General features: G+C 38.3%; 1 protein-coding gene across 1 annotated transcript in view; it reads right to left on the reverse strand.

Moving 5' to 3' along the window:
- IFNGR2 (interferon gamma receptor 2) overlaps positions 1–24,451 on the reverse strand; it is a 30,576-nt gene that overhangs the window by 1,693 nt on the left and 4,432 nt on the right. The window contains exons 3-6 of the mRNA XM_020995847.2: positions 18,214–18,407; positions 9,511–9,650; positions 6,186–6,345; positions 5,634–5,788 (exon numbers count right to left, since the gene is read on the reverse strand). Of these exons, the coding sequence (XP_020851506.1) occupies positions 5,634–5,788; positions 6,186–6,345; positions 9,511–9,650; positions 18,214–18,407 (649 nt within the window). The remainder of the gene's footprint in view (positions 1–5,633; positions 5,789–6,185; positions 6,346–9,510; positions 9,651–18,213; positions 18,408–24,451) is intronic.

Raw genomic sequence — 24,451 nt, forward strand, 5'->3', positions numbered from 1 at the left:
CCAAATGGTATTCTTCAATCTGTATTCAAACTCTATAGTTCTTTCTTTGGATGTGGATAACATTTTCCATCGTGAGACCTTTGGAGATGTCTTAGACACTTGCATTGCTAAGAAAAGCTAAGTCTATCAACATTAGTCATTGCACAACGTGGCTGTTATTGTGTACAACGTTCTTCTGGCTCTGCTCACTTCACTCAGCATCAGACCATACAAGTCTTTCCAGGTTTTTCTAAAGTCAGTCTGCTCATCATTTCTTATAGAACAATAGTATTCCATTACATTCATAAACCACACATTGTTCAGCTGTTCCCCAGTGGATGGGCATTCCCTCAATTTCCAATTCTTTGCCACCACAAAAAGAGCTGCTATGAATATTTTTGTACATGTGGGTCCTTTTCCCATTTGTATAATCTCTTTGGAATACTGCCCTAGAAGTGGTATTGCTGGGTCAAAGGGTATGCACATTTTTATAGTTCTTTGGGCATAGTACCAAATGGCTCTCCAAAATGGTTGGATCATTTCACAACTCCACCAACAATTTTCCCACATCTTCTCCAACATTTGTCATTTTCCTGTTTTATCGTGTTGGCCAATCTATCTGATAGGTGTGGTGTGGTACCTCAGAGTTGTTTTGATTATATTTTGGCTTTTTAACATGAGCCATCCTGACTCTCCATGGGCTGCTTTTAAGGTTAGTCAGCTGGCGTACTGGAGCTAACAAAACATGGCTATACAATGCATCCTCTAATGCTTGGCCTCTGCAGTTCTACCCATGTTCAAGATAATACACCTGGATATGTTTGTTATTTACACTTTTGTTACTACAAATTTCAGCCCTCCTCTCTGAAAGTAAATATACTATTTTTAGAGGATTTATACATGAATATACATCTATACATAGCTATATTGGTAAATTAAGGCCTTTTCTCCCCAATATTAGAATCCTAGTGAATCTTCTTGAGCCTCACATTTCTGGCTACAGTAGGTAAGCATTCATATATAGGCTACCAACAGAAAAGCTGTCAATTATTCGGTGCGACTATCCCAAGGAGCATACTTCAAGACCATTTCCCCTGGCGATGGAAAAATTTATTTAGAAGATTACGGACAATCCCTTTATGATACTTTGTTTTCCATTTAAAGGCATAATTTATGCCTTAAGCCACAGTGGTGGGAAGATTTCTCTCTTTTTCCAAAGGTGTGATTATGCTCATCAATCCAGAAATACTTTTTGTCTACTCTTAGTTCTTACAGATAACAAATTTCTGCATTCTAAGCAGATGTAAGATGAATTTTCCAATCACTGTCCTAGAATTCCTGAGAACTATTTATTTATTGTATAAAAGGATGTTTGTGAGCCATTTTTGGAGGTGCTAATACCTGATTCTGTCTTTCAACCCTTGACTAGGTGATCGGAATCCTAAGTTGTTTTCACTGCCCAGATAAAACTGGTGGGTAAGCATCCTTGATGCTGCCACCCAGTCTGTGCTCTTGCAGACCCCCACTAGCCTACTGAGGAGGTGCCCTCTTTTTCACTAGCTGACCTGAGACTAGAGGCCTCTGCTGCTCAGATAGCTGGAGACACAGATTTTAGACACAGACCTGAAACTGTAAATACAGGACTCACTTTTATTTTATATTTTATTTTATTTTTTGGTGAGGCAATCAGGATTAAGTGACTTGCCTAGGGTCACACAGCTAATAAGTGTCAAGTGTCTGAGGTCACATTTGAACTCGGGTCCTCCTGACTCCAGGGCCAGTGCTCTACCCACTGTGCCACCTAGCTGCCCCTAGGACTCACTTTTAAATTTAATCTGCATTGTTGGCATTTTCCCCATCACTTCTTAAGTCTAGGAATCACCAAAATAATAAATCAAACCCTGATTTGTAGCAGTTTCCAACTTCTGAAGTATAAATGCTTGCAGTAAAAATTCAACAACCGGCTTTCATGATCTGGTTCAGGATGCTCCAGCCTACCCTTGGGTGTGTCCCATCTCATTTTCTGCCTTCTAGAGACCCCGTCTGACCTCAAAGAATATATTACAATAAGACTCACAAGAGTTATATGGGTGTGGTCTGTTTCTTTCTTCTCAGGAATTTAGCTAACAAAATTACTCATTTAGAGGGCAATAGCTGTGAATTACTAGGAAGAAGAGAATTTGACTGATTTCATTCTTGGGCTGTTTGCTGGAATCCCTTAAAGTAACCCTGACTCATCTGGTAAAAGGAATGGTGTTATTGCAATAGGATCATCTTGCCAAAGTTTACTGGATGAAAACTGGATGTAAGGAAATTATACACATTGGAAGAAATGCCCATTTAACGAGATCGTTGAGCTCCTCTGAACATTTCTACTGACATGCTCATTTTGTACTTCTTTGGTCTATTTGTTGAATGAATATAATTTTTGTACGATGACATTTCCTTTGGTGATGTGTAGTCCTTCACTGCAAAGATTTTAGTAAATTATTTGTTAGTTGGTGATCACGACTTTCTGGGTTGCTGTATTTGAAGTCCACCAAGAATATAACTGGTCCTTCAACCTATGACAGCTTTGATAGTAGTTTGATAATGACTTTCCTATTAAAGATTTCACAGCAATTGTTTTTTGGGGGGGTTTAGCAATTGGGGTTAAGTGACTTGCTCAGGGTCACACAGCTAGTAAGTGTCAAGTGTCTGAGGCAAGACTTGAACTCCAAGACCTGAGCTCTATCCATTGCGCCACCTAGCTGCCCCTTTCACAATAATTTTTAAATCTACAATTCAAAGGCAGCTAAATGGTACAGTGGAGGGTACTGGGGTAGGACATTTCTGCTGCCTCATATACTCACTAGCTGAGTAACCTTGGGTACTTCACTTACTCTCTCTAAGCCTTAGTTTTCTATAAAATACAGAGGTAAGACTCAGTGGCCTATAAGGTCCCATTCAACTCTACATCTAAAATCTTTTAAGAACAATAGATAACCACCTCAGACTATGTTTATCATCTATAAACACATGGTTCCATTGACATCTCTTGTGATAAACATGTGCGTAAACACACATATAAATCATTAAGGATACCAATAACTTTCCTTGTCTTCATTTTTCCTCCCTTTCTTTGGAACCCTCTTCTATAATTAACAAACTTCCCTACATATTAGACTTCTTCCTCTCATACTATTACCATCTTTTCTGCACTCCAAGAAACCTGACCTCTCTCCCCCAATACCCCATGAGTCACTGCATCCTTAGATATATTCTTCTATACTGACAGCATATTATTCAATGCCCTAATAAAATAGGTCACCAAGAGGAGGAAACCACTGGCTTACTTATTTGCTCTTCATTGCCATTTCCTAACTGTCTTCTCTTTGGAGGTTAACTTTGTCTGTATCATGTCCTCCAGATGCTTGTCACAATTATCTCTAGGTTCCTGGGTCATTCTCCCTCCTTTCTCCAGGAATCCAGCACCTGCTTTCACAATCTTTCTCTCTATCCCAACCCCTGCCTTCAATAAGCATGCTAGTGTCCTTTCAAGTACCCAAATTCACCACCTCCTCAATTGCCACAACCTGTTCCTTCAATTTACTTCAGCCACATGCAGGGATGGTCGTGCCCTTGGTCCTGAATAACCTCTACCTCCATGAGCCAAAATTCTGAAATTTTTCTAGGACCACAGCTTCCTTTCATCTCATCCTCTTCCTCACTCCTAAATTTACTCATATTCACTATGACTTCCAGTCATTCCACCCCTCCATTGACCAGACCGTTAACCCTGCTCCTGGTCTTCATTCTGCAGTTAACCAGTTCAGCTACATGCTGTCTTCTGTCAAGCTGTCATGCTGTCAACTATAAGTTCTTGCCCCCCTTGTCCTATTCACCATTCATGCCTTGCCAAAACCCAACTCTAAGACATCTCCACTGTCCATTTTCAATGCTCCTACTTGAGTGCTGTCCTAACTGTATATATCTTGTTTGTACATAATTCTTTGCATGTTGTCTCCCCTGTTAGACTGTGGGCTCCTTGAAAGCAGGGATTATATTTGCTTTTCTTTGGATCCCCAGCACTTAGCACATTGCATGGTAGTTAGTAGGTGCTTAATAATTGCTAGATGACTAACTGGCCGATTGCTCTAGGGTAATGTAAGAGATACAAAAAAGAACAAAGACAGTCCCTACTGTCTAAGAGCTTTAAAATCTAGCAGCAGATAATTTAAGATTCTTAGCCTTACTGTCACCCTGAGAAAATAACAACCAAGGAATGGTCTCATGGGAAAGTATCATTTGAGCAATAACAAACATTTGTGAAATTTAAACATCCTAAGGAAACTTCAAGGTATACAATTACATTCAACAATAAAGGTGGCTAGCCTCAGTGGATACTGGAGACTGGAGTGCAAAAGACTGGCCTCATGTACTTAACAGTTGGGAGACCCTGGGTGAGTCATAATTTGTTTGCCCCAGTTTCCTCAACTGTAAAATGGGGATAACAGTGCTTCCCTTGAGATATTTCTGGCACAGAGTCATATATAAATGCTAGATATCATCATCATCATCATCATTAAGTATAAATACATAATTGGTTTAATTAAAAATTCTTGCAGATCCTTAACAAAACTTGACTAAATAATTTAATTTGATATACACATATCAAGTATGCCTATAAAGTAACAAGACAGGCCCCACAATTCAGGAAAATCTTACTTCTTTATGATTGGACCTCATATATTCAAGTGAAGTTTAAATTCCTTTCAGATGCAAAATAATGAAGCCCAGTGACCTCAGGCCAAAGAGAAGGAAGTTATCTGCCTTTTTTTCTGCCCACAAAATACTTTCCTTGGTTTGAAGTACTGGAATTTAGATCAAAGGAAAGAGGGTAAGGAAGATGGAGAGAGAAAGGGTTATTATCCTTGGGATGTATTCTAGGTAACCTATTTCTTTCAAAGGTCCTGAATATTCTGTGCGATGCGTAATGATAATGAAACAGGGTTTAGACAGCCTGACAAATTTACCAGCTAAGGTTTCAGATTCTTTCAGTTTTATTATATTGTTTTTTTCCCCCCTCTAAGGCAATTGGGGTTAAGTGACTTGCCCAGGGTCACGCAGCTAGTAAGTGTCAAGTGTCTGGTCTGAGACAGGATTTGAACTTAAGTCCTCCCGACTCCTGGGCCGGTGCTCTATCCACTGTGCCACCTAGCTGCCCTTTATATTCTGTTTTACAGTCTTCTTTAGTTTTATGAAATGGAGAACAGCAGTATTAGAATTTTAGAAATCTCAAAGGCTTTCTCAAGGCAAGTGCCCTTCCTCCTTCCAAGGCTTGTCTTTTGAGATATTTCTCCATATTTACCAGAAAAACAAGCCAACTTTCTCTATACTGTAATTAGGCACTTAATTGGGTATGCTTTGGGGGCATTAATCATAAAATAAAGAAATACTAGCTCTCTAGGTCATTTCAGGTTTAAAATGGAATGGCACTACATTAAAAATCACTAATTTCCTCTCTCCATCTTCCCTATCTTCTTCCCCTGAGCCCTGCTCTAAATTCCTTTTCTGGCTTATGCCACTATTTTAGACCAATCCTGTGGACAGAAAAGCTTTAGGTAGTTAATTAGCTTCCTCTTCCTGTACCTGTTGTGAATTTGTGTACATACCTCTTTTATTTGGGATGGGATTCCTGGAGGAGAATGAAAATAATGCTTTATTAGGCCTTGGAACTGCTGTGCCAGAAAGTAACAACTCAGGACCAGAACAATCAATGCAAAAATTCCCAAAATTATTATTACGGTTCGTTGTAGCTTAGTTGAAGCTGCAAAAAAAAAATTGAGAATAAAACCCCAATATTATCACTGAGAGTATGAGTTAAATATCTATGAATCCCTGCATTCAAATTAGCTTAAAACATGCCCAGTATTCACTTTCAAATAAAACAAAGAGATACTGTTTTCTAACACTGTCTACTATTTGTAAGCTTGTGGTATGGAGATAGAGTTCAAATCCTAGCACATGTTTTCCATTTCTGTAATATAGTGCTCTACTCTTACTGTTTCCCTTCCCTCGAAATGGAAGGAGATGTCCCTTATCTCCACCACCATCGACACTTGGAATTCCCATATTTTGTGCCTATAAAGTATTTCTAATCTGTCCTAAGATGTATGCTGCTCAGAAAGGATATAAAGAAAATACATACTCATAAATATACTTACCCTCAGCTTTGGTTTCATGACAAGATATGTTACTTAATAGCCCTGGGCGATGGATCTCCAGATAATCAGGAATCAGTTCTGCTTGAACTTGTAAACAGTATTCACTTGGCACTTTTAAGTCATTAAGCTGAATGGGCTGGCTGATGACAGGGCCCTTGATCTATTGGGAAAACACCACAAATGAATTATTGGGATCTCTAATGTTTTTGCTTATATCAGAGGGAAGATCTGTACCATTTTTCATTCTTTGGAATATTTTCTCAACTTCAAAATTCATGTACCAAAGAAAGAGCAAAAAGAGTAGTTTTTATTTAAAAAAAAACATACAGAAGAAAGGAGAAAGACATGTATAAGCACTCACAGACAATAAGGAAAGTTTTATTATTATCATGTTAAAAACAAAGTAACATTACTAGCTGTGTGACCCTGGGCAATTCACTTAACCCTGATTGCCTCACAAAAACAAAAAACAGCACCACAAAGTAACAGAAGTTTATTTTCACAACAATCCTTTCTGTTATACAGTGAAATGTTTATTTTTGTTTGTCTGTTAAGTTCAAAACAAAAAAGAACTGTAATTTTTCTTTGGAAAATTACTTCAATGTTGCAAACAAAATTTGAATATTCCAACTGATAAAGTATTATGAATGAATTTATTTACCTACTTCTCTGAAAACTTGTAAAAAATTTATTTATTTATTTATAGATTATTTTTTGCAATGGGGTTAAGTGACTTGCCTGGGGTCACACAGCTAGTAAGTGTAATGTGTCTGAGGCCAAATTTGGACTCAGGTCCTCCTGAATCTAGGGGTGGTGCTCTATCCACTGTGCCACCTAGCTGACCCATTTATTTATTTATTTTTGAAAACTTGTAAATTTGAACACAAATATATCTAAAATCAAGCGATATCATGATTTTAGAGTAAATTTTTTTTCTTTTTTTTTTCTTTATGATGTCTACGATCTTTTTTTGATCATGGCTTTCAGATAGTCCAATAATTTTTAAATTCTCTCTCCTGGATCTATTTTCCAGGTCAGTTATTTTTCCAATGAGATATTTCACATTGTCTTCTAATTTTTCATTCTTTTGGATTTGTTTTACAGTGTCTTGATTTCTCATAAAGTCACTGTCTTCCAATTGCTCTATTCTAATTTTTAAGGAAGTATTTTCTTCAGTAATCTTTTGGACTTCCTTTTCCATTTGTCCAATTTTTTTTTTAGGGCATTTTTCTCCTCATTGGCTTTTTGGACCTCTTTTGCCATTTGGGTTAGGCTGTTTTTTAAGGTGTTATTTTCTTCAGTATTTTTTTGGGTCTCCTTTAGCAAGCTGTTGACTTGTTTTTCATGATTTTCTTGCATCACTCTCATTTCTCTTCCCAGTTTTTCCTATGCTTCCCTTACTTGCTTCTCAAAATCCCTTTTGAGCTCTTCCAAGGCCTGGGACTGATTCATATTTTTCTTGGAGGCTTTGGATGTAGGAGCTTTGATTTTGTTATCTTCTTCTGGTTGTATATTTTGATCTTCTTTTTCACCAAAGTAAGATTCTGTGGTCTGACTCTTTTTGCGCTGGTTACTCATGATCCTGGCCAATTACTTGAGTTTTACACTCCTTGTTAAGGTAAGAGTCTGCTTCCAATGTGGAGAATGTAGTGTCCCAAGCTTCAGGGGTTTGTGTAGCTGTTTTCAGAGATACTTGTAGGGACCTGTAAGTTTTCAGTTCTTCCAAGGTGGTATGATAAGGGGTGAGGTGTTTACTCCTTTCCTGGCCTGTGACCACAAGTACTCCTTTCTGTCCTGTAACTGTGAGGAGGGGGTTCTTCTCTCACAGCCGCTACAAGCTCCACCACACCAGTGTTCCTCCTCACCCCAGCACTGCCGCCCAGAACTGTGACCCAGCCAAACACGGGCAAAGCAAGAGATTCCTGCCTCAGCACTGGCAAAGAGATCCTGCAGTCCCTCTCTGATCAGCCACTGGATTCCCCCTCAGTCTGTGGGCAGGAAGCTCGGGAAGCAGCTGCCCTGCCCAGGGCCAGGCTCTTGAGGAATGGAGCTGAGACCCCGCCTTCCTCTCTGACCACCCATAGAAACAGACTTTTCCCACTGACCTTCTAAGTTGTCTTTGGCATTCGTGGATTGAGGAGTCTGGAAACCTCCACAGCTGCCCGCGATTCAGTGCTCTGAGGCCTGCTCCAGGTTCACTGTAGCCTGCGTGCCCACGCTGCGCTGCGCTCCCAGCCTGGCGCGATACATCTTTCTGATCAATCATCCAGGTTGTCTTGGGCTGGAAATATGTTTCACTCTGTCTTTTTGTGGATTCTGCTGCTTCAGAATTTGTTTAGAGCCATTTTTTATGAGTATTTGCAGGGGTTTGGAGGAGAGCTCAAGCAAGTCACTGCTTTCACTCTGCCATATTGGCTCCGCCCCGCCCCCTAAATTTTTATTGATATCTTTTGTTTTTGCGTCACCTAAATTTCCTTCTGTATCTTTTCCCCTCCCAGAGGGCTATCCTATATAATTAATAACTTTTTTAAGAGAAAAAAAGGAAGAAAGAAAATCCATAACCAATCAATACATTTTGAAAAATACCTGAAAATGTTTGTAATATTCCATATCTGTGGGCCTAACACATATGTAAAATAACGTACACAGGTATCCCCCACTGTGGTGGTGTAGGCCTAAGCCTAATTTTCCAAACTGTACAGCGTCATTTTTAATGGAAAAACACTAAAAGCTTTCCCAATAAAACAGGAGATAAAACACGGTTGCACCTTGTCTCTGCTACTGTATGGCAATTGAAATACTTATTATAGCAACAATAGAAGAAAATGAAGTTGAGAGACTAAGCATAAGAAAAAAGGAGGCAAATTTTTCTCTATTTGCCAATGATAAGATAGTTTATTTGGAGAATTTCAAGGGAAAAAAATGGAAAAAAGTAGGAAGGGAGGGAACCTAGCAATAGGAGATCTCAAACTATACTACATAGCAGTAATCCCTAACATGCAGTGGTACTGGTTAGGAAATGGAGAGCTCAATGAATGAAATGGGGAACGAAATGAGAATGTTGGAGTATAGAGCTTGGAAAATTGTATTCCAGAAAGCAAAAAATACAGGCTTGCAGCCTTGAATAACTTACTCAGCAAAATTCAGTATAATCCTGCAGGGGATTAAATGAAATAGGGGACTTCCAAGTCTTCCTGATGAAAAGACCAGAGTTGCGGGAAAAATTTTGAAGTTCAAACAGAAGAATTAAGACAAACATTAAAAGGTAATACAAAACAACAATCATAAGGGACTAAACAAGCAAATAAGAAAAAAATACTCTTGCCTTTTGTTTTCCTTCTTTCTCCCAGTAATAGATATAATAGTTAAATTTAGCAGATGTTACTTTGAAGGGAGGCTTGAAGCTGATGATAAGAGAGCCATCAAGTGAGGTCACAAGAACATCTAATGGAGGTCCAATTGTTGCTGAAATTAAAATTGAAAGAATAAATCAGATTTTAAAATTTACAAGAGAAAATATTTTTTTAAAATTAATTTATTTTGAATTATCAACAATCACTTCCAAAAGCTTCTGAATTTAAATTTTTTCTCTCCCTCCTGCCTCACCTGCCTCCCTAAGATGGAGCGCAATCTGATATAGACTATACATATGCATTCCTATTAAGCATATTTTCTCATTAGTGATGTTGTAAGTAAAAATTAGAACCAATAGGAAGAACCACCGGAAAGAGGAAACAAAACACAACAGAAGAAAAAAATAGCAAATAATATGCTTTGATCTGCATTCAAACTCCCTAGTTCTTTCTTTGGATGTGGATAGCATTTTCCATCATGAGACCTTTGGAGATGTCTTAGATCCTTGTAATGCTGAGAAGGGCTAAGACTATCAAAGTTAGTCATCACACAATGTGGCTGTCACTGTGCACAACATTCTCCTGATTCTGCTCACTTCACTCAGCATCAGTCCATACAAGTCTTTCCAGGTTTTTCTGAAGTCTACCTGCTCATCATTTCTTATAGCACAATAGTATTCCATTACATTCATATACCACAACTTGTTCAGCCATTCTCCAATGGATGGGCATCCTCTCAATGTCTAATTTTTTGCCACCACAAAAAGACCTGCTATAAATATTTTTGTACATGTGGGTCTTTTTCCCATTTTTTTTTATCTCTTTGGGATACAGCCCTAGAAGTGGTATTGCTGGGTCATTTTTGTAGCCCTTTGGGCATAGTTTCAGATGGCTCTCCACTAACAATGCATTAGTGTTCCAATTTTCCCACATCTTCAACATTTATCATTTTCCTGTTTTGTCATGTTGGTGAATCTGATAGTGTGATGTGGTATCTCAAAGTTGTTTTGATTTGCATTTCTCTAATCAATAGTGATTTTAACCATTTTTTCATATGACTATAGATGGCTTTAATTTCTTCATCTGAAAACTGACTGTTCATATCCTTTGGCCATTTATCAATTGGGGAATGACTTGTATTCTTATAAATTTGACTTAATTCTCTATATATTTTAGAAATAAAGCCCTTATCAGAGACACTAGTTGTAAAAATTCTTTCCCAATTTCCTACTTTCCTTCTAATCTTTGTTGCACTGGCTTTGTTTGTGCAAAAACTTTTCAATTTAATGTAATCAAAGTTATCCATTTTGCATTTCGTAATGTTCTCTATCTCCTGTTTGCTCATGAATTCTTCTGTTCTCCATAAATCTGATAGGTACACTATTCCTTGCTGTCTCAGTTTGCTCATAATATCAGCCTTTATATGTAAATCATGAACCCATTTTGATTTTATCTTGGTATATGGTGTGAGATTTTGGTCTATGCCTAGTTTCTGCCTACTCTTTTCCAGTTTTCCCAGCAGTTTTTGTCAAATAGTGAGTTCTTATTCTAGACGCTGGGTCTTTGGGTTTATCAAATAGTAGATTACTATAGTCATTGACTACCTTGTCTCGCACACCTAACCTATTCCACTGATCCACCACTCTGTTTCTTAGCCAGTACCAAGCAGTTTTGATGATTGGTACTTTATAATACAATTTAAGATCTGGAATGACTAGGCCCCCTTCCCCTACATTTCTTTTCATTAGTTCCCTTGATATTCTGGACCTTTTGTTATTCCAAATGAATCTCATTTTTATTTTTTCTAGCTCTATAAAATAATTTTTTGGTAGTTTGATTGGTATGGCACTGAATAAGTAAATTAGCTTAGGCAGAATTGTCATGTTTATTATATTAGTTCGGCCTGCCCATGAGCAACTGATGTTTTTCCAATTATTTAGATCTGACTTTATTTGTGTGAAAGACGTTGGCATTTTCAATGCCCAACCAAGCTCTAAGTGTACCTGCTGAAGCCACCTTCATGGCCATTGGAATAAACTGTCCTCATATATCCATTCCACATTCCACATTCACATGCTCAGGACAGATATCCTCCAACTCACCAACAGGTTTGAAGCCTGATGGTTGCCCTCCAACTAGTTTAGCCTGTCACCAAGACAGTTCGCTGAGGCATGGCCAATGTGCATGCTACAGCTTCTTGGGGCCAAAGGTGAGAGTTGAGTGAATCAGGTAGACACCAAAGTTGGATGAGCAGCCCTGAAAAGGGCCCACCAAGTCTTCACGCCAGAGGTACTAGTCCTTCTGAACACTTCATACACCTCTGTCTTTAAAAAAAAAAATACTATTTGTTATGTGGAATAGATCTCTTGGAGAGGAAGGGACATGTGAGAGAGTTACTAGGGAAAACTGATGATGTAAAAAACAAAAGGCATTAATAAAAACTTAAAAATAAAATTTTAAAACTACTTTAAAAATCCACCATCTCTTTTAATGAATCAATAAAAATATCTTCATATATAGAATATGAAGAAATGACTTAGGAGGGTTCCATAAAGTTATAAGCCTGGCTGAGTATAAGCTTGGGCTATGGAAGCTTCCAAAAAAGGGTATGAACAGGAAGCATGCCTCCCATTCAGGGTAGAAGTAGCCAGCTTTAAGGGGCCTTGTGAGTCCTCAGAGAGACCCATTATTCTTTCTGGACTATCACAGTGGCAAAACCAGGATTCAAATCCAGGTATTCTAACTGCAAATCTAACGTTGTTTCCGTTACACCACAACTGCCTGGCCAGGCATATTTAACATTGTTGGAGCTCAATTTCCCCATTAAAAATGAATTTTGTAATTCATTACAAAATGAATGAAGAAGTATGTATTAAGAACCTACTATGTGTCAGGTACTGTGCACTGGGGTCTGCTTATCTCATAGAGAGGTTGTGGAGAAAGTCTACAAAAGACTACAGAAATGTGAGGTCAAGGTTGGCCAAGGCTGAGGAGGTTACCTGGCTTGCCAAAATATAATGCTTTTTGTACACAGGTATTTTTTCTCAGAGTTTGAACCTGTAAATACGACATCATTTGCCTCCAAGCCTAATTGAACTGACAAGAGAAACAGCCTGATGAAGATAAGGTACAAGGTCTTTTAAAAGCTGGAATTTGCCCTCCATTGGCCAAATTCCAATTAGTCTGGGTTACCACTGTCACTGACAAGAAAACTATTTTTGTTGTACTTGCACATAAAACACCTGGGTGTTCCTAGCAGATTGATTGCCAGTGTATAGAGTGGTCATAAAGTGAATTTAATGCATTCTAGCTTCTAGCAGTGGGGCTGGGATTGTGAGTGTAGACTTAGTCAAAATAATGGCTTAGGTGAATAATATTCAACAGTATAAATGGATTATAGTGGCCTAAGTGGAGGCAGAGTGGTTTTGAGACTCTATTAATCTCTCCTGTTGAGGTTAGGCAATAACAGTTCCAACTGGATGATAAATCCACTGGGATTCATCTTAGTTCCCTACTATCAATGAACCTGGTCCTTGTACACCAGACTTAATTTGTTACCAGAATGATACTCAAACTATATTCTCCTATGTTTCCAACATAGTAGAAACTGACAGGATTTATTGTCAGCTGGTCTAGACTTTGAAAGTGACCATGAAGAAGAAAGAACACTTTTTATTATTTAATTTTTCCCCAGTTACATGTAAAAACAATTTTTAACATTCTTTTTTTTTATTAACTTATTTTGATTTATCAACAATAACTTCCATAGGCTTTTGAGCTTTAAATTTTTCTCCCTCTCCCTCCCCAAGATGGCTTACAATCTGATATAGGCTATATACATACATTCCTATTAAACATATTTTCATATCAGTGAACATTTGTTTTTAAAACTCCGAGTTCCACTAATGCATTGTTGGTAGAGTTGTGAAATGATTCAATCATTTTGGAGAGCCATTTGGAACTGTGCCCAAAGGGTTATAAAAATGTACATACCCTTGGACCTAGCAATACCACTTTTAGGGCTGTATCCCAAAGAGATCATACAAATGGGAAAAGGACCCACATATACAAAAATATTTATAGCAGCTCTTTTTGTGGTGGCCAAGAATTGGACATTGAGGGGATGCCCACCAACTGGGGAATGGCTGAACAAGTTGTGGTACATGAATGTAATGGAATACTATTGTGCTATAAGAAATGATGAGCAGGCAGACTTAGAAAAACCTGGAAAGACTTGTATGGACTGATGCTGAGTGAAGTGAGCAGGGACAGGAGAATGTTGTACACAGTAACAGCCACATTGTGCAATGACTAATGTTGATAGACTTAGCTTTTCTCAGCAATGCAAGGATCTACAACATCTCCAAAGGTCTCATGATGGAAAATGCTATCCATGTTCAAAGAAAGAACTATAGAGATGGAATACTATTTGCTCTTTTTTTCTTCTGTTTTGTTTTGTTTTCTCTCTCTTATGTTCTTCCTATTGATTCTAATTCTTCTTTACAACATGATTAATGTGAAAACATGTTTAATAGGAATGCATATGTATAGCCTATATCAGATTGCATGCTGTCTTGGGGAGTGAGATGGAGAGGGAGGGGGAAAAAATTAAAAACTCAAAAGCTTATGTAAGTGATTGTTGATAAATCAAAATAAAAAAGCTGAGTTCCAAATTCTCTCCCTTCCTCCCTCCCACCCCCCTTATTGAGAAGACAAGCAATTTGACATAAGTTATACACTTGTAGTCATGCAAAACATATTCATAATAGTCATGTTGTGAAGGAAACCATAAATAAAAAAAAACTCAAAAAAGAAAGTTAAAAAAAGTATGCTTCAATCTGTATGCAGTTCTTTCTTTGGGGATGGATAGCATTTTTCATCATCAGTCCTTCAGAGTTGTCTTGGATTATTGTATTGCTGAGAATAGCTAAGTCATTCACAGCTGATAATTTTACAATATTGCTGTTACTTTGTACACAGTACATTTCATTTTGCATCAGCCCATGCAAGTCTTTTCAGGTTGTCTGAGAACATTTTGCTCATCATTTCTTATAGTACAATAGTATTCCAGCATAATCACATATCATTACTTGTTTAGCCATCCCCTCAATTTCTGATTCTTTGTTCCCAGAAAAGAGCTGCTATAAATATTTTTGTATATAGGTCATTTTTAAAATCTCTTTTGGGATACAGACCTAGTTATTGCTAGGTCAAAAGGTATGCATGATTTTATAGCCTTTTGGGCATATTTCCAAATTGCTCTAAAGAATGGTTAAATCATTGGACAGCTAGGTGGCACAGTGGATAGAACACAGGCCCTGGAGTCAGAAGGATCTGAGTTCAAATCTGGTCTCAGATACATAACACTCATTAGCTGTGTGATTCTGGGCAAGTCACTTAACCCCAGTTGCCTCACACACACACAAAAATGGTTCATTAATGTCTCATTTTTCCCACATCCACTCCAATGTTTGTCATTTACCTTTTTTGTCCTATTAGCCAATCTAATAGTTTTGAGGTAGTAACTCAGAATTGTTTTAATTTGCATTTCTCCAATCAATAGTGATTTAGAGGATTTTTTTATATGGCTATAGATAGCTTTGATTACTTCATCTGAAAACTGTTCATATCTTTTGATCATTTATCAATTGGGGCATGAGTTTTATTTTTATAAATTTGACTCAGTTCTCTATATGTTTGAGAAATGAGGCCTTTATCAGAGAAACTTGCTTCAAAATTTTTTTTCACAGTTATGATTGCTAACTGTATTTTCCTCTATCCTATTCCCACCCCCCCATTTATTCTATTCTCTCTCCTTTTACCCTGTCTCCCCTCAAAAGTGTTTTGTTTCTGACTACCACCTTCTCCAATCTGCCCTCCCTTCTATCACCACCCCCCACCCCCTGCCTCTTTTTATCTCCTTCCCCTCCTACTTTCCAGTAGGGTAAGATAGATTTCTATACCCTCTCTGAGCCAATTCTGATAAGAGTAAGATTCATTCATTCCCTCTCATCTCTCCCCTCTTCCCCTCCATTGTAAAAGCTTTTTCTTGCCTCTTTTATGTGAGATAATTTACCCATTCTACTTCTCCCTTTCTCTTTCTCCCAGTACATTCCTCTTTCACTCCTTGATTTTATTTTTTAGATATTATCCCTTCATATTCAACTCATACCTGTGCCCTCTGTCTATATATACTTGTTCTAACTACCCTAATAATGAGAAAGGTTTTATGACTTACAAATATCATCTTTCCATGTAGGAATGTAAACAGTTATCTTTATTTAGTGCCTTATGATTTCCCTTTCCTGTTTACCTTTTTATGCTTCTCTTGAGTCTTGTATTTGAAAGTCAAATTTTCTACTCAGCTCTGGTCTTTTCATCAAGAATGCTTGAAAGTTCTTTATCTCATTGAATATCCATTTTTTCCCCTGAAGGATTATACTCAGTTTTGCTGGGTAGATGATTCTTGGTTGTAATCCTAGCTCCTTTGCCCTCAAGAATATCATATTACAAGCCCTCTGATCTTTTAATGTAGAAGCTCCTAATTCTTGTGTTATCCTGACTGTGGCTCCATGATACTTGAATTGTTTCTTCCTAGCTGCTTGCAATATTTCTCCTTGACCTGAGAACCTGAATTTGGCTATAATATTCCTAGGAGTTTTCCTTTTGGGATCTCTTTCAGGAGGTGATTGGTAAATTCTTTCAATTTCTATTTTACCCTCTGGTTCTAGAATATCAGGGCAGTTTTCCTTCATAATTTCTTGAAAGACAATGTCTAGGCTCTTTTTTTTGATCATGGGTTTCAGGTAGTCTAATAATGTTTAAATTATCTCTCCTGGACCTATTTTCCAGGTCATTTGTTTTTCCAATGAGATATTTCACATAGTCTTCTAGTTTTTCATTCTTTTGGTTTTGTTTTATTGTTTCTTGATTTTGATAAAGTCATTAGCTTCCATTTGCTCCATCCTAACGTTCAAGGAATTATTTTCTTCAGTGAGATTTTGGACTTTCTTTTCCATTTGGGCAATTCTGCTTTTTAAGGCATTCTTTTCCTCACTGGCTTTTTGGACCTCTTTTATCATTTAGCCTAGTTTGTTTTTTAAGGTGTTATTTTCTTTAGTATTTTTTTGTGTATATTCTTTACCAAGCTGTTGACTCATTTTTCATGATTTTCTTGCAACACTTTCATTTCTCTTCCCAATTTTTCATCTACCTCTCTAACTTGATTTTCAAATCCTTTTTGAGCTCTTCCATGGCCTGAGATCAATACATATTTTTCTTGGAGGCTTTGGATGTAGGAGCTTTAACTTTGTTGTCTTCTTCTGAGGATATTTTGATCTTCTTTGTCACCACATTAACTTTCTTTAGTCAGAGTTTTTTCTATTGTTTGCTCATTTTCCCAGCCTATTACTTGACTTTTAACTCTTTGCTAAAGTAGGCCTCAGCTTCCAGGGTGGAGAGCACATTATCTCAAGCTTCAGGGGTTTTGTGCAGCTGTTTTCAAAGATACCTCTAGGGACCCGTAAGTTTTCCATTCTTCCATGGTGGTATGATTTAAGGAGAGGTGTTTACTACTCTCCTCGCCTGTGCGCTGGTCTGTGAATGACCACAAGCACTCTTTTCTGCCCTGGAACTGTGAGGAGGGTTCTCCTCTACTGTGGCCATAAGCTCTGCTATGCTGGTGCTCCTACTCACTCTAGGAGGAGCCACCCAGGTCTGTGATCCGGATCAGCATATGGCAAAACAACAGAGTCTTGCCACAGTGCTAGCAAAAAGACTAGGTAATCTCCTTATGACTTGTTCAACCCCCTTACCTAAGTCTGTGGGCTGAGAGCTCTGGAAGCAGCCCTGGCCACTGTAGCTGCTACCACTAATGATTCAGTTAACTCCCAAGGCCTGCTCTTGGTTTCCTGGGGCTGGGCCTGTGGTGGCATGGCCTGTGCGAGACTGTACTCCACTCCCACTCAGTTATGACAAAACTTTCCTGCTGACCTTCTAAGCTGTCTTTGGTGTCTGGGAGCTGAGAAGACTGGAAACCACTACTGCTGCTACTGATTCAGTCACCCCGAGGCCTGCTCTGGGTTTGCTGGGGCCCGATCTGCGCTGGCATGGCCTACACTGGATTGTGTTCCTTTCTCACCCTGCTGCAATAGACCTTTCTTGCTGACCTGCCAAGTTGTCCTGGGCTGGAATTTGTTTCACTTCATCTTTTTGTGGGTTCTGTGGCTCTAGAATTTGTTTACAATAATTTTTTTTTTTTTTAGGCAATTGGGGTTAAGTGACTTACCCAGGGTCACACAACTAGTAAGTGTCAAGTGTTTGGTCTGAGGCCAGATTTAAATTCAGGTCCTCCTGACTTCAGGGCCGGTGCTCTATCTACTGTGCCACCTAGCTGCCCCCTAGAGTTATTTTTTAAAGGTATTTGGAGGGGTTTGGGGGAGAGCTTGGGCAAGTCTCTGTCTTTTACTCCACCATCTTGGCTCTGCCTCTGGTAATAGCATTGGCACAGGTTGTGAATTGGATATTTACTGTCTCACAAAAAATAGAAATAAATAGGAAATAGAAAGAATATAGAAATAGAAAAATAGAAAGTAAACTTGGAAACCCGAGAAATAATATTTCACTTCTACTTGTCAAAATAAAAAGGAAAAAAAAAGATATTAAAAGATTCTTACCATTTCGGAAAAGCTGAAACCAAGGAACCAATGCCCAGTCAGAAACCAGCTTTCCTCGCTCAGCTTTAATACGTAAAGAAACATTGAAATGAGGTCGAAAACACGGAGGAAGTCTGGCTGCAGTGAAGTTACATATCGGTTCTGCAATCTTGGTGCAATTAACACATTCCACCTCTCTCCAATCAGTACTGAGGCTATGGGGGAGAAAAGTATTTTCAAATCAAAGCTTTCTTTCTACATTACTATCTAAAATATAATTTTCTCAGAAATGATCTCTCTTTTTAAGAAATATTATTTTTATTAGTATTTTTTGTTTTTATACCATCTTAATTTCTGAATATATCCTTCCCCACTTCCCTGCCCAGTGAGTTGAATTTCTAACACGTATTTTAAAAGGAGAAAAAAAGTTTAGCAAAACTAGCCAACACACCATATGCAACATTATGTACTCTGTCCCATACCTCTGGAAATAAATGAGGAAGGTCCATTTTCTCAGCGTTTCTCTGGGGTCAGGCTTTGTCCCTTTGGTCATTGCTGTTCTTTCAGTATACCTTGTTATAGTCATATTTACTGTTTTTCCAATTTGCATATTTCACTTTGCATCAATTCATATGTTCCCATGCTTCTCAGGGATGATTTCAAATCCTTTAACTTTATGCTTTACACATTATCTAAAGAATCGGTACTTATGGGGGGAAAATATGCCAAACTGTTCAAGTTCCAGTACTGGGGAAAAAATATGTGTATATGTGCATGCATATATATGTATTTATATTTATATTTCATGGCACAGTGGCATTTTATAGGCATGCTTTGGAAACACTTTCCTATCACCTTCCTGGTGGCACAGTGGGGAGCATGCTGGGCCTGGAGTCAGGAAGACCTGAGTTCAAATCCCATGTTGGATGCTTACCTTGGCAGGTCACTTAACCATTGTCTACCTTAGTTTCTTCAACTATAAAGTGGGGATAAAGATAGCACCTACCTCCCAGGGTGGTTGTGAGGATAAAATGTGATAATCTTTGTAAAAACACTTACTGTGCTGCCTGGAATATAGTAGGCACTATATAAATGTTTATTTCATTCCCTTCCCTTATCTTCCTATCCACCTTGTGTGCCAGTGAAAATAATGAAATGCACACGTAGACCATACCAAAGACAAAAATATCTTCTCAAATATGAAGCCCTTGGACTGCTAGCTTTGCTCTCCCCTTCACTGTCTGCCAGAGACAAATGTATAACTTACATTTATAGCAAAGACAGGCAAATTTATACCTAGAGGTATCATCATAGACATGCACAGAAAAGTGAGCACCAGTGAAATCAGAGTCAAGAGAAGAGACTTAGATGTGGTGTCAAAGACAGGCAATTTTGGTCATGTGTTATTGCTTCTGGTAGAGAAAGTAAAACCAGAGAGCTCTGTGATATTTGAGGAGAAGAGAATGTCAGGGGGAAAAAAAGGGGCATTTTAGGGAAGTACCTGACCAAAAAACACATTTCTGAATTGGCCACAGGTTATGTTTCCTAAATATTTAAAGTTCCTGATGCTAAACTCAGACTAAATAAAACCACTCAAAACTGATGGCCAGACACAATGATAAAACATACACACCCTTCATTGTGTGGAAGGCAATAAACATTCTCACCACCCCCACATGACAAGCACAAGTGTCAGAACTGTGGTCACTGACAGTCATTGGTGAGAGGGCTCCCAAACCACAAACAGGAACAATGAGGAAGCTTACCAGTCAGGAAGCCTCCACATAAGAACTCAAGATCAGACCTGTGCAATATCCTTTGGCTGAACACACGAGAAAGATCTGTGCCTTAAACACTCTTGCACTGTAGGGAGTTCCTCAGAAAAACAGCTTTAAATAAGAACGTTGGAAGCTGGGAAATGAGTTTTTAAAAATTCTATCCTGCCCAATAAAGAGGCTAAAATGGAAACACATCAGTCTTAATACCTGGATGGAATCAGCACCTTAACAGTTTCTGAGAGCAAGGCAAGTGGCAAAAATTATTAAACAATTAAATGAAACAACCATAAGAACCAGGGATAATCTGGTATGGTAGGAAGGGTACCAGAGGTTGTGTCAGGGAAGAAGAAAGGAAGGAAACAAGCATTTATTAAGTGCCTACTATGTGCAAGGTACTGTGCTAAGCACTTTACAAGTATGACCTCATTTCATCCTCACAACCACCCTGGGAGGTAGGTGCTATTATTATCCCCATTTTACAATTGAGAAAACTAAGGCAGACAGAGGTTAAGTTACTTGTCCAGAGTTACATAGGTAATAAGTGTCTGAGGCTGGATTTTGAACTCTGGTCTTGACTGTACCACCCAGCTTTAAGCTCTGGTAAAACAGCTGCAGCCTGTGAGTACTGGGAGATGAGTCAGCCTAAGGAAGCCAGTGTGAGCTCTGGAAAATGTGCCTGAAGTCTGCATCGGTGGGAGGGTTCTATCAGAAGATACAATAAATGGGCCTAAACACGTGGGCATTCTGAACAAGGCTATCCCATCAAGATATCCTTCAATTCAGTATTAATGAGTATCTTAAGATCACTGATGTTGAGCTGGAGTGGAACTCCGTGGCTGTCTGGTACAATCTCTTTGTTTTACTGATGAGGAAACTGACGCCCAAGAAAGGTGATATGTCAAAGGCCACACAGGTAGTAAGCATCAGAGTCAAAATTTGAAACTAATTCCTGGGGCCTGAAGCCACTGAGATCTCAGCCTTGGTTTGTCCCTAAAGAAGTGGAGAACACAGCCAAGGAGATGGGTCCCTTTGCACATTTCTGGGATAACTGGGAGCCACAGCAGGAAACAGGACCTAGGCACATGCCAAGGGGCTTTGCAAGAGTCCTGAGACCAGTATGATTTCCAGCATCCAACTGGGGGCCAGTCAGGGACACAGCAGAAGATGGAACCTATAAGTGATTAGGGATTTTCCCAATGGAAGGAGACAGGCAAGTTATGGCCAGCAGTTACACTGGGCTACTAGGAGCCTGTGATAACAGCCAGGAATTAAAGCAGGGAGTGAGATCCTGCACTCCATCCAAGATAGCAGTGGCAACCAAATTACAAAGGGTACAGGACCAAACAGGGTGTAACTAGTCCATCAAGAAGTAGAAGATGGGGGCGCAGCTAGGTGGCACAGTGGATAGAGCACCAGCCCTGAAGTCAGGAGGACCTGAGTTCAAATCCAGCCTCAGACCAAACACTTGACACTTACTAGCTGTGCGACCCTGGGCAAGTCACTTAACCCCAATTGCCTAAAAAAAAAAAGTAGAGGATGGGGAATTGGGGAGGGGGTGAAGTAGAGCCTGACTCTATCACAAAATCTTCAATCTAGGAACTAAACCTAGAAATATGAGTAGATAAAAGAAAACATCAAACACAGTAAAGAAGTACTATGGGTTAAAAAAAAAATAAAACAATGGCAAAGAGGGTTAAGTGACTTGCCCAGGGTCACATAGCTAGTAAGTGTCTAAGGCCAGATTTGAACTCAGGAAGATGAGTCTTCTTGACTCCAAGCCTGGCACTTTATCCTTTACACCACATAGCTGCCTACATTATTATCTCTTAGAATACTGAGTTCTACAAGGTTGCTACTCGTTATTTAATATGATCTTTTTGAAATTGACCTCTTTCAAGCTTCAGAGAGTTCCTGTACACAAAATTGAGATTTGGTGATCATTCATACTTTGTGATTCATGCCTTTTGTGATCTCTCAAATGGAAGGAAGAGTTCTAATCTTTTTAGTCTGCCTTTATGACTGACCCTTTCTTCTTTATAGCTTAAACTAGACTATTAGGGATTTTCTTCAGGGAGAAAAATATCTTTTTCTAGAGAAGGTAACCAAAACTACATACAACATTGTATTTACAACATGATTGTAATAAGAAAATATTAACTTTTGATGTGAAACCCTGCCAAAGTTGGCACATTAATTTACTTTCTTCAGGAGACACTATAGTCATTTTCAATTACCATTTATCGGTTATAATTAAGATTCAGAGTCTTAAAGAATAATTTGGTTAATTTCTCCCTAAATATGTAACCTCATTCTTGCCACAATGAAGTCTACCTTCCCTTTTTCTGCTCCACTCAGAAAGCATAAAAAAATCTTCTGGTTATTTATCCTGACTGGCTTGGTTTTCCACTAATAGGAGAATTTAGTTTCACCCCCAAGACATGAAAATTTCACTGCATAGACTCTCTTCTAGATAATTTATCATCATTATTAATAATATTATTGATAACATTGATATTAGGTTATTATTGTTGCTAATAATGATGATAGTAGTAGTAATAATCAAAGTTATTAAAGTCCTTTACAAACTTTATTTCATTTAAACCTTATAAAAATCCTGTGAGACAGGAACTACAGATTCTATTATCTCTACTGCACAAATGAAGGAATTGAGGCTTAAAGAAGTGAAATAATTTCTCATGGTCACACCTAGATTTGAATCTAGGTCTTCCTAACTCCAAGTCTATCACTCTCTCCACTATGTAACTTTTCCGTATTTCATATTTGTGAAAATGTTATAAAAATCACTGGCCCCAGTTTCTCAGAGAACTGATTTTTCTATGGAATTATTAATATGTTCCCCCTCTTTTTTTTCTTCTCCATCAATTTCATGGAAATTCAATTGTTTTTAGTTAGTTCTTGGTGTAAAAAACCTGTTTTTAAAGAATTTTCTTTTTTAAATTATAAACAATAATTAGCAACAAAAGCTTTTATTATTAATACTAAGCATTTATAGAGCACTTTAAGACTTGCAAAAAATTTTGCAAATATGATCGCATTTGATCTTCACAACAGCTCTGGGAGGTAGGTGCTATTATTATCTCCAATTTATAAATAAGGAAACTGAGGTTAGGAGCAGTTAAGTGACTTGCCCAACTAGTAAGTACCTAAGGCCACATTTGAACTTGGATATTCTGGACTTCAGGTCCCATGCGCTATATCCCCTGTGCCATCTTGCTGCCTGAAAAAAGGATATGGGTGGTGATGTAACTTTTTTTTTTTAGCTTAAGAAGAAGGCTTATGAGAAAACGTACCTCCTTTCCCTCTTTGTAAAAATAGATGGCGACAGAAGTGGAACCTTACATATGCTGTCAAGACTTTAGTGATGCACTGGTTAATTTTGATGTACTGCCTTTCCTTCCATTTCTTTCTTTTTGTTCTTTTTTCCGAAGAACATCCCTCTGGAGAGGGGTAGAATATATTTGGAAATGAAGGTGATGGCAAGAGGGTACCCCCTCTAAAGCAACTACAAAGACCTGAGTTCAAATTCTCCCTTCAGATACTTACTAGCTATAAGTGTGACCCTGGTCAAGCCACTTAACAGCTTCTAGCCTCAGTTTTCACATCTGTAAAATGGGGATAACAGAACCTACTTCATAGTGTTGTTGTGAGGATTAAATGAGTAAAGAGCTTTACAAACTTTAAAGGCCTACATAAATGCAAGTTATTATCATTATTACTACTACTACTACATTAAAAACATTTTTACAAGGGCTCTTATTGATGGAGAATGGTGGCCAGCTAGGGTAAAAAAGTTTTGGAATTCTCCTTCCTATGCTCAACACTCCATACAAGTTCAAATCCAGCCTCAGACACTGGCATTGTGTCTGAGTGTCACAGTTTCCTCAATTGTAAAATGGGGATAATAATAACACTTACCTCTCAGGGTTGTTGTGAGGATCAGATGAGATAATATTTGTAAAGCAATTAGCACAGTGCCTGGCACACAGCAGGCTTTTAATAAATGCTGTTCCCTTTCCTTCTCCTCCATTCTTGACAATGCACTGAGATCTGTAAACTTTTTCCTATTATTTCTCTGCTGATGAAACAAACTGCATATTGACTTTTTCCCCTCAAGTCTTTATCTGTTCATTGAAGACCAAATAAGAGAAAATATACTTATATGTTAATAAAAGAGGGAAGTAAGCTTTTGATAAGAATTTTCTGATGGTGAGAATTATTTAAGCTCTCTTAAACAAGGAGCTGTTGGAGGAAGGGTTTGAAATTTCATTCTTTGGAGAATTAAAATATCTATCTATATATACATATATCTATATATATAGATGTGTGTGTGTGTGTGTGTATGTGTGTGTGTAATAGATATCCATTCGTCATTCAGTCAACTAGCATTTATTAAGTACCTGCTCTGTGCCAGGTACGATGCTCAGTGCTGGGGAAACAAAGAAAGGCAGAAGATGGTTTCT

This window comes from Phascolarctos cinereus, unplaced genomic scaffold (genome assembly GCF_003287225.1).
Source record: "Phascolarctos cinereus isolate Bilbo 61053 unplaced genomic scaffold, phaCin_HiC Scaffold_726;HRSCAF=1367, whole genome shotgun sequence".
NCBI lineage: Eukaryota > Metazoa > Chordata > Mammalia > Diprotodontia > Phascolarctidae > Phascolarctos > Phascolarctos cinereus.